At 36.1% G+C, this 11,860-nt stretch overlaps 1 protein-coding gene across 1 annotated transcript in view; it reads left to right on the top strand.

Moving 5' to 3' along the window:
- LOC115213637 (A disintegrin and metalloproteinase with thrombospondin motifs 16) overlaps positions 1–11,860 on the top strand; it is a 408,361-nt gene that overhangs the window by 323,493 nt on the left and 73,008 nt on the right. The window contains exon 9 of the mRNA XM_029782588.2: positions 2,274–2,411. Within this exon, the coding sequence (XP_029638448.1) occupies positions 2,274–2,411 (138 nt within the window). The remainder of the gene's footprint in view (positions 1–2,273; positions 2,412–11,860) is intronic.

Here is an 11,860-nt window from a genome sequence, read left to right as displayed (position 1 = left end):
TGGACGCATTATATCTGACCGCCGCAACTGCCCAGATATTCATTGCGGTAATCAAGTTTTTGGCATTCACGTTGGATTTCAACACCATTTTCACCCTTTTTTGATACGCCTCACTGACCTTGACTTTCATTTCTCTGTGTAGAATGTCATCCAGCTCCCAAATCCCTAAGTATTTATACCCATTACCATCGGATTCACCCATGGTCTCTCCTCATGTCAGCCGCATTCATCTGCAGGCTGCTTTCTTCCCTCTTTTCATATTAAGTACTGAACATTTGGTGATTTCAAATTCCATATCGATGTCTCTACCACACGGACTGTTTTGGTTAAGGAATCTATCTGCTTTTCAGATTTCCCAAACAATTTCAGGTCATCCATTAGCAGAAGATAGTTCAATGATGGACCTTTCTTCTCACATCGGTAACCCATCTTCACTTTCCTAAGTGTCATTGTTATGAGTATTAGTGCAATTGCAAAAAAGTAACGGAGAAAACGAGTCACATTGGAAGATGCCCCTTTTAATATTAGCTTCCCCAAGGAATACATTACTTGAGTACAATTTGGTTTTCCACTCTGTCATGCTATGCAGCAGAAAATTTGAGATATTGTCAGCAACATCAGACATCTGCAGGCATTCAACGATCCAAGAATGAGGCATCATATCATACGCCTTCTTAAAGTCAATTCAAGTTGTAGACATGTTTGTATGATGTTTTTTATATAATGCCTCAAAACTGTTTTATCGATGACCAGGTGATCCTTGGTACCCTGAGAACTCTTCCTACATCCATTTTGTCCCCTTGTTAGTATTTTTCCTGTGCCAGGAATGTATATGTCTTTGCCGCACATATTCCAGTGAGTATTTTCTAGATTATATTTAAGGCATGCTATGGGGCGGTAGTTTCTCACAATATTCCCCTTTCTTCTATCTTTCATTATGTTTTGTCCTCCCAGTCACCATCCACGTGGGGACTGTACCTTTCTGGACACACTCATTCAATTGGGCTGCTAGTCTTCCATGCACGGCATGGCATCTCTTCAGCCAGAAGCCACGAATCCCATGTGGTCTGGGGGCTTTCCAGTTAGGCACTTTACCCACTTGTTCTTTCACATCACCCATTTTTTTTTTTTTTTTTTTTTTTTAAAGTTAAATTAAAATACATGAGCAGCAACAGTTCTCACATCGACAATGCTCTTCTCAATACGTGTGATGTACCAGTTAAGACAATCTTTTGCACTTCTTGCAGGGATGGTAAGCCAGGGATCATTCTCATATAATTTTCGGTTCCCTTCTTGATCATTCCTAGTGCTCCTACGATCACTGGTATTGTAACCGCCTTGAGATGCCACATTTTCTCAATTTCAATGAGTAGGTCTTTGTATTTTCTGAGCTTGTCAAACTCTTTCGCTGAGATATTATGATAACTTTATTGTTTTGGTCTTTCACAACAATATCTGGTTTATTGGCCTTGATGGTTCGGTCTGTATGTACTGGAAAGTCCCACAGAATGGTTACATTTTCTCCTTCAGTTACAGCCTCAGGGTGGTGATTATACCACTTGTCGGCAGTTTTGATATTGTAATGCCGACTTATTAGCCAGTGGAGATATTGGCCAACTCTGTCATGTCTTAATTTATACTCCACTGGTGCTAAGACTTTACATCCAGAGATTAGGTGGTCCACTGTTTCAATCATGTCGTTGCAGAATCGGCATTTTGGGTCTGCTCCATTTTTCATCACATTGGCCTGGTAGTTCCGGGTTAATAGGCTTTGATCTTGAGCTGCCAGGATGAAACCTTCGCTCTCTGCTTTTAGCCCTGAGCTCCGTAGCCACTAATGGGTTTGCTTCTGGTCAACATCAGCTTGTTTGCTGCGGGTCACATATTTGCCGTGCAGAGGTTTCTCCTCCCACCTATCAGCCAATTGCTCGTGCGCTTTCTTCATTGCCATCATTTTCACCTTCTTTGCAACAATAGTTGCCGTACTTCCCTCGGGTTGTTCAGTTTGGGTATCCTGCACGAGATCAATAGCAAATTTTTTGCTTTCCTTTATGATAGAATGTTATTATTATTATTATTATTATTATTATTATATTATTATTATTATTATTATTATTATTATTATTATTATTATTATAATTATTATTGGCAGAATCGATAATGCGCCGAAAAATATGCTTGGCGGCATTTTGTCCCTCTTTACGTTCTGAGTTCAATAAAAAAACTACTACTACCACTACTACTATTATGATTATTATTGTTGTTGTTTTCAGCTTCGGGATGCTGCATGATGGTGAGAACAATTTCTGCACCCAACATGTCGGCAAAATCATGTCTCCTCAGTTGGTCGCCAAAAATGGTCGATTCGAATGGTCGAGCTGCAGCAAGTCATACATGTTTAGATTCCTCAAGTAAGTTGACCAACAAATCAATGACTTTTGCCCAAAGTTATCCCTTACAATCCCTTTTACTCGCCTCCTCCCTGTCATCTTCAGATTGTATCGTCCTCCTCGTTGTTTGCTCCCTACTCGTGATTACTGTCATTATCACTATCGTCACCATATCCATCGTCGTCACTAACTGGTTTCTTCCCCCGATATATTTAATGCTTTTTGAAGTTACAAACTACATTTTCCTTTTCTGTATAAAAACCCGACCCTTTGCCTTGGAGAAACACAGAATATATTATATAAATACAAGAATTGACTATATATAAAAAAATGACTTCATCCCTTTTTTCATATGACTCAGGGTTCCAAGCAAAGACTTTTTTAAAAGCGTGAGATCGAGAAGATAAATCAAAGTAAATAAAGACAGATTTTCAAAAGATTGTATGCTAGGTATAAGTGATTGGGAAGGGGATACTATATGTAGGTTTGTAGGTGACAAGTTTGAATGCTTCAATTAACTCCCATTCCATAAAGTTTGTTTGATCATATTTAGTGACAGCTGCTTATATGCTTTACTACTGTTGAAGTCATCGAACTCTAACCTTGAACAATTGACCTTTTCTGACAGTTGGATAATTAATTCAACATATAAAGCACTGAATGGGTTTTTTCCAAATGATATAAATGGCCCAGTGACCTTTTAAAATGTTCTTCGTATATTATATATATATATATATATATAGTTAATCCAAACATGAAAAAACAAAGAGAAAACACAACAACACGAGGACGTGGAACAAGTATAGTATTATTGGACGCTCTTCGCCAGAAACATAGGAAAAGGAAAGATCCAAAGAAGGGAAGACGGAGGAAAAAATTCGCCAACGGTACACACGCGGTCACATGTATATATATATATATATATATATATATATATATATATATATATATATATATATATATATATATATATATATATATATATATATATATATATATATTTATATGTATGTATGTATATGTATATGTATGAAATGGCGATAGAAAAGAAATTAGGCAAGCAGATAAGCATCTATTGTATTTGACACCTAACAATAATTCTCCAAAACTTTATTTACAAGCAAAGAAGGAATTACAACCGTTTCCAAATTAATATCTGATACTTTTTTCAAACTCGTTGTTTTAATGAGAAAGGTGAATTTATCGCTGTAAACAACCAGAATTATATAACTTACGGAAAATTTTGAGATTCGAAAACAGGCATAGATTGTAATATTTACACATGCACATATGCATAAAGATAGACATACAGACATATACATATACACGTGTTTGTATGTATCTATGTGTGCATATGTGTGTATATGTATACTTAATGTATATATGCGTGCATGTACAACAAAGTAAAATGATGGCATACAAGGTTAGACAACTGTTGTTCTGTTGAAGCTTATTGAGACAGAAATACCTGTCGCCAGCTGTCTTTATGTATCCCGGCACTAAAGCTGTCTTGCTTAAAACATGTCAATTTTGGAGAATACTTGAGTCTTGAGATTATCTCCCTTCATCATTTTGATCTGGTTCCAGTTGCCATCAGGTGATGGGATTTATTTTGTATGGCGCTTAATATAACTTTATTCGTATTTGTTGTTCAAATATATGTTACTGACTAAACTGGGTTATTTTGCTCAAACCATTTTCATATGCGTGCGTGCGGGTGTGTAGATAGATACATAGATAGATATGCATATATGCATATGTGTGTAGATATATATGCGTACATACATATGCAGATTCCTACACTCAGAGAAAATTTTGGACTTCTATTTTATTATATTCAGACATTGTTTTACTTATACAGGATGTTATACTTCTCAACCAAACGTAAATTGCAGTTTCATCATTGCTCTATCTTATAGAAATATTTTCCATTTCACTATCATTCATCATTTGCACTTTCAAATGCAGAGGTGGAATAATGATTTACAACGGTATTCATAATCAGAAAGTGCAAGCGTGAGCATATACTTAAAAAAATTAATAGAATGATAAATTTTAAACGCTTACAAAATTATTTCTAGTGCATATCTTTCCTCCTCTTCTTCATACACACACCAACACTCATTCTCTCTTACTCCTTTTTTCTCCTCCTTGCAAACTATTCCTCATTTTCCATAACGTTTTCCTACTTCTATTTCACTTTCTTATCTTTAACGCTTGGCTTCAAAGTTGAGTCATGTTCTGTGATGACACATACCAAAATGTATGTCTATTCTTAAGATTTTCTCTTTCTATCCAAATGCAAGCACATGATGAAATGGCGGTGCCTTCACGGATGAAAAGAGAAGATATACCTCAAGCTGGGTTCCAACTGAAAATTAATATAGTTTACACAAACGAGATATTCTCTAAGTCCGAGCTTTGCAAACTCATTAAGTTTTTCGTCTGTTGTTCTGTTCTATGCATATACAACTGCTGGTGCACACGTGGATGGACATCTCGTATATACATATAGATAAAAAGATAAATATAAATATAAATTAATGTATGTATGTATATGTGTATTCAGTAGTATACCTTGATGCAGTACACTTATCAAATACGACTCGGTATCCAGATAAGCATTCTACATCTATTCCCATATTGCATTATATATAACTGTATTATTCAGATAAGAGTGGGCTAGATTGTTATTAAACTTGAATAATATATTATTAGGAAATTATCACAAGCCAATTATTTAAATTTCGAAAACATTTAACACATGTTTCAAGTGGCTGTATAACAACTTATGATAGTAACGCCCTCATCAGTCGATTACAAACGAAATATATCAATGGTATGGAGTTTTCTTCTATACATAGTAGTAAACAGGGAGAAACGCATACACCACAGGAAGAATCAGAAAAAATCGGGTAAGATGAAAAGAGAGAAATATGAAAAGAGAGAAAGATAAAAGGTAAGAGACATCAGCTGAACAAATATCAAAGGAAGGGGAAGAACGATAAAAATGAAATGAAAATAAGTTTAATTGATCGATCGATAAACAGACAGACAGACAGAGAGACAGACAGATAGATAGATACCTCGGCGATAGAAATCTCCCGGTCTTGATTCAAAGAATTCTTCCAACTAAGCCCTCAATTTCTCGTCATTATTGAACGATACAACGCGCAAAGTGTTCGAAAGAGATGAAAAATCTGACGGCGCCAAGTCTGGAGAGTATGGAGGATGAATATTAAATCGCAGCTTTAGTCACATTGGTAATGTGAAACTTGCCCTTTGATTGAAGGTGGTTCATTATAGTTTTTCTTTTTCGTCACAATCTATCTCCTCCTTCAATTTTCTGGTCATTTGACGTTGATTTTCGTGAAGAAGTTGATTCATTCGCCCTTCATCGAACTCAATTGATCGAACGGTCTGTGATCCGTCCTTGAGGTCAAAATTCCCATTTTTGAAGCGCGAAAACCAACGGCGGGCGGTACTTTGAAGCATTGCTCTTTCTCCATACACAGCATAAATGTCACGAGCAGCTTCAGTAGCCTTAACACCTCAATTGAATGTAAAAAGCAAGTAGTGTCGAAAATGCTCAGTTTTGTCCACTTGACATACCATTTTAATGATCTGAAAATACACAAAAATCAAACTATTTTACAAATCAAAACACACTTGTAAAACCCAAAATTCTCTTTTAAATGAAATAAAACATTTTGCCAACGCATTTTATTTTTGCATGCATTATTAAATTTGAAAAGAAAAACTACTCATGAATTATTCTTCAACCCACATGTATATATATATATATATAATATATATATATATATATAATATATATATATATATATAATTGTGTGTTTGTGAAGTATGTATATGTGTGTGTGTATGCATATGCATAGGTATATATATGTGTGTATATATCTATATGTGTGTGTGCGTATACAGATCTATGTGTATGTACCTTTGTGCTTGTGTTTGGCCCCCACCACCTCATGACAACGATGTTGGATTCTTTACCTCTTCGTAACTTAGCGATCTGGCAAAATAGAACGATAGAATTAGTACCAAGCTTAATAGTAAGTACTAGGGGCGATTCGTTCCACTACAGCCATAAAGTTAGCACTGCAGCATGGCCGCAGCTCAAAGACTGCAACAAGTAAACGATGCATTGGTTAATCAGAAGTAGAGGAACAATGTCCTTAATCGTTTTGTACAATCACAAACTGATTGCCCACGATGTCAATACTGATGACATCCAACTTGAACATTTGTGAAACAGCACGTGAACAGAGAAGGTCTTTCTGAGTAGCTGGGAAGAATGAGCTAGAAAAGTTTTATGGCGTAATCTAGGTGAGTGAAACAATAATATTTACGTGAGGAGGATAAACTAGTACATTGGCTTGGGGGAAAATTCGCTGCGTAAATAACAGAATACAAAGAGAAATAAAACGTATCTCTAAGCTAGTATTTGTGATGTTTTGGTCACCATATCTTTGCTAATATATTCATTGAGTACAGTGCTTAGATAGACGGGGTTCTCATAGTAGACATCGTTAAAGAGTTTGTTGATTCTAGATGCAACAACGTAGTCTATATTATTATGATTACCTCTAATTCTAGAGGTTGTGTCATAATTACTAGATAGCAATTAAGATTACCATGATTATTGCTTCAGCTTGTCTCATGATAATCACCTCATAAGTACATCACTGGATGTAGCACACGCTTATACGAGACGTGTGTCTCTCTTGATGTATCCATAGTTAATAATACAATGACAAGCAAGAGTTAGCTGACGGCGAACTATTTCAACTGCAGATTCTATATAAGAGGCATTCTTTTAGATTTTCCAAGTCAGTGAGACTTTGATTTTAAACTTTTAAACGCTTTCTACAGCATACGGCTTTACTCTGCAACCAAGCGCAAACACAAATTTCTACGCCTCCATCCAACAGTATCTGCTTTCCTCCCATCGCTTAATAACAATGGTCCTATAAACAGGAGTTGTTTTGCAACTGTTCCAAAGGAACTTTAGTAGCATCAATCTCTCTAATCTTGAGGGACTGCAACCCATTTCCCGATCTTTTAAGTAAGGTGCGCGCGCGTCTCTGTGTACTAACGACGATTAACATTAAAGGCGATTAACATTTGAGTCGAAACCTATTATAGTTCAATTGTCGTGCATCGAGCGCATCCAATCATACCTACACACACACACACACACACAACACACACACACACACACACACACACACACACACACACACACACACACACACACATTAAATGAGTGTATATATGTGTATGTATATGAGTATAGCCCCTAAAGTTTCCGAAACAGCGCGTCCTCGAGGAAAATGGATTTGACTTTCGAAATCTGCGTCCCAACGGGAAAGTATTCGATTATAATTAATCAAAATTATAATTTTCTGCGAGAAATAAGTCAACTTTTAGATCGACAAATCTCCTACTCTCTATCTCTTTAGGTCAGATTCTCATTCTTTCACACCTTCCCCTTTCTCTATATATTTACCACACACTTTATCCCTCTCTGTCTGTATGTGTATATCTCTCCCACCTGCTGACCCTCCCCCTTTCTTTATATGACACATATCTTGCTTTCATTTTGTTTAAAACTTGTAATGTTCACTTTTATTTTATGATAGACAGCTATCGCGCAGAAAGTGTTACCTTCCAAATCCTGTTTTCTGATTGAGTAAAAATGATCAAACTTTAAATCTCTATAACATTTTCTTGAAATTTTTCGGGAATGAATAAATCACAAAATCGGATTCAGTGGGAAAAAGTACATCAAAATACCAAATTTAAACATTTTCTCTTAATTTCAATATTTCAAAATCTATGACAGCAACAGAAATGATTACTCTCTTTGTCTAACTCTTTCATTTATGTTTTTCTCATTGTATACTTTCTCTCCTCTATATACATATATTTACCACACTCACTCCTTAGATATGTATATCACTCATGCTGTGTGTGTGCGTGTGTGCGTGCGTGTGTGTGTGTGTGTGTGTGTGTGTGTGTGTGTGTGTGTGTGTGTGTGTGTGTGTGTGTGTGCGCGCGCGCATGTGTGTGTGTGCGTGTATAAGGAATTTTATTAGACTGACAGAGTCGAAAGTTCCTTACAAAGCATCAGTAGCGAACTGATATGATCCTTACATCTATGCACCAAATTGAAACACAAAAATTTAGTTTATCGATACATAATAAATTCTCCCAAATAATGCAGCAACCTGCCTTGATCAAGAGTATTCTATTGTGAAAAATTGAACTAAAGGTATTCTATCGTGAAAATTGCCCAGCAATGACGGAATACTCAGCGAAAAGAAGTAGGACTTCTTTTACTTGAATATACATGTGGAAATACGCAAGTATCCGTAGAGTGTATACAAAAGAATTTTTATACGAGAAGATGGAATGAACAGGCTTTATTACAAATCATTACAGTTGTATCAGCGCATCATTTGTAGTGATTTCTAATACAGCCTGTTCATGAATGATCAGATGTACTTATAAAGACATTTCCATTCTCTTGATAGTTTCTCAGCCAAGGCTAAAGAGCAGCCATCAGCCCATGAGGTGAATTATTCTGCACTAGACTGCGTTTGGTATTTATTTCTGTGAAAGATGCTTACTCATAAGCTCGAAAAAGCACTTTTAGGGGCCTAATAACACTTGCATTCTGTTGTATAATAGATTGACGTTGACCCTATGCTGCGTTTATCCGTCCTTTTAACGGGTTTTGTTTTGCCCTACGAGATTTCTCCTCTCAAGGCTAACATGGGAGAGGTATTCTTTGGGTTAGTCACCGACGAACTGACCGTTGCCAGTTGTGTTGACAAGTGTACTGACACACACACGCACACACACACACACACACTCACATACATATGAAGAGATACATATATGCATACACACACGTACACAAATACATAAACACACACTCACGCACACAAATGCACACACCTAAACTTGCTTTCGCCTACGTGTATATGATGCACAATGTTTTGCAATTATAACATATGGACATGAAAAACAAAAAAAAAACTTGAAAAAGAGACCTAAACCACTGAAAAAATACTAATTGTTTACTTAAAGTCTCTTGGAGAAAAAGTGGAATATGTAAACAAAAACGGTTGCATTAAAGCTACAAAAATAAAACTTATACATATTCGTACGCATGTACAATTGTCCAATTGCCCATACTTTACATGTTTTCCATATGCTTTCTTTTAATCTTATTGAATGCATTACTTTATGAGTATATAATTCTTAATGAGCATTAATTAATGACTTAAGTAACTGACCGATTAATTACTTTGGTAATTAATTCATTCCTTATTTTTTTCATTCATTTATTCGTTGACCCACTCGAGCGGTTTTCATGTTGGTCGGTAGTGCAAAATAACCGAATGCGTAAGAGAGGTGGAAGGAAAAGAAAGAATAATATTCTACATGTCTGTGTCAACACAGAGACACGCTCACACGTGTGTGCGTGTGTGTTTGTAATATATATATATACACACATTTACATATATATATATATATATTTATGTGTATGTGTGTATATATATAAATATATATATGTGTGTGTGTGTGTGTATGTATCCAAATATGAAATAGAAGCAACAGTAATGTAATAAACGTTATACTTAACGTACATGCTGTGTGTATTTGCTGGTAGGCTGTGGTATAGCGTGGTGGAGATTACTCTCAAAGTACCGGATGCTAAGAAACCAGAGAGTTTAGGACAGGTGAGATAACTTACCCAGATCCCATTCAGGAGTGATGGACATCGATGTTTCGCTATTTTTGTGGCTTATCAATATCACGTTCCCTAACCGAATCGGAGATGAATCATATCGCCAGTCCACGATTTATATGTGTATAGTGCGAAAAATATGTGCTGGTATGCCTGGACAATGCATACATAAGAATACCAGCACATAGTTTTCACACATCTCCACCACACCGAATTGCATCTTACCGGCAAATACGCAACACGTCTGCGTTAAATATATGTAGTCGGTAATGTTTATCTATACATATGAAGGCGCAGGTCTGGCTGTGTGATTAAGCAGTTAGCTTTGAAACCAAGTGATTTCAGATTCAGTCTTAATGCGTGGCATCTTCAGCAGGTGTCTATTACTATATCCCCGGGTCAACCAGCACCATGTTAGTGAAACTGTGAATGTGTGTGCGCGCGCGTGTGTGTAAGTGTTTTTGTGTATCATTATGCCTTTGTCCCTATCCCACATTTTGATAACCGGTGTTGGTGTGTTTACGTCCCAATTGTAAAATAAGTACCAGAATAAAAAATAAGTCAAGAGCTTGATTTGTTCGATTAAAATCCTTCAAATCAGTGCCCCATCATGGCTGCAGTCCAATGACAAAAACAAGTACAAGATAAAAAGATGCATGTCTGTATATATTTCAACTCTAGCTCCTGACGTTCTGAGTTGAAATGCCGTCGAGTCCGACTTTGCTTTTCGTCCTTTTGAGATCGATAAATTAAGTACGGAATGAGAAAATAATAATAATGATAATAATAATAATAATAATAATAATAATAATAATAATAAGAAGAAGAAGAAGAAGAAGAAGAAGAAGAAGAAGAAGAAGAGAAGAAAAAGAAGAAGAAAAAGAAAAATAAACACGAAAAACAAAGAAAAAGAAGAAAAAGAAGGAGGAGGAAGAAACGGAGAAGGAAGAAGAGGAGAAGAAGAAGAGGAGAAGAAGAAGAAAAAGAAGAAGAAAAAGAAGAAGAAAAAGAAGAAGAGGAGGAGGTGGTGGAGGTGGAGTATGATGGAAATACTCTCTCAAGTACATTAGTTAACAGATTATTGATGTGTGCATTAGTTTACTATAGCAGTAGGTTTATGAATGCCACCGGCATTCGTAGCCTATAGTGAGAGCTAAAGCTTGCATCCAAGAGCAAGGCAGACTGAGAAAAACTGGCAGACTGGTGTGAAGCTGAACTAGATTGATGTGATTGTTTCTGATAGCTAAATTTGCTGGGACAATGCAAAATGCTGGGAGGGTGTACATATGTGTGTATGTATGAGTGGGTGTACTTAAGCGCTTGTAAACATATCTATAAATTTCCTCCTTACAGAGGTATGATAAGAATGATGTATAAACGCTATGCACTTAAGAACTGTGTGTCTCTGTTTAATAACACCCGTGCTTGAGTTTGCAGCTTTGTTCTGCTAAATTGCGATACAAATATCCATCTAAAATACTGAACTTACTGCAAAGCCAATTTCACGTGGCCCATTTGGAATTTGTCAGCCACTTCGCAATGTTATTCTAAATATTTTCTCTTATATTTAATATACCAAAATAACGCATCTTGATAAGATATATAAATGAAATCTAACTGCAAATGATGTTAGTTATAAGGTAACAGCCAAGTTTCTAATGTAACTATTATGTATTTGTAACGAACTCAC

The sequence above is a fragment of the Octopus sinensis genome, linkage group LG1 (assembly GCF_006345805.1).
Source record: "Octopus sinensis linkage group LG1, ASM634580v1, whole genome shotgun sequence".
Taxonomy (NCBI): Eukaryota; Metazoa; Mollusca; class Cephalopoda; order Octopoda; family Octopodidae; genus Octopus; species Octopus sinensis.
The sequence above is the reverse complement of the archived record's forward strand: the minus strand, read 5'-3'. Positions and strand labels throughout refer to the sequence as shown.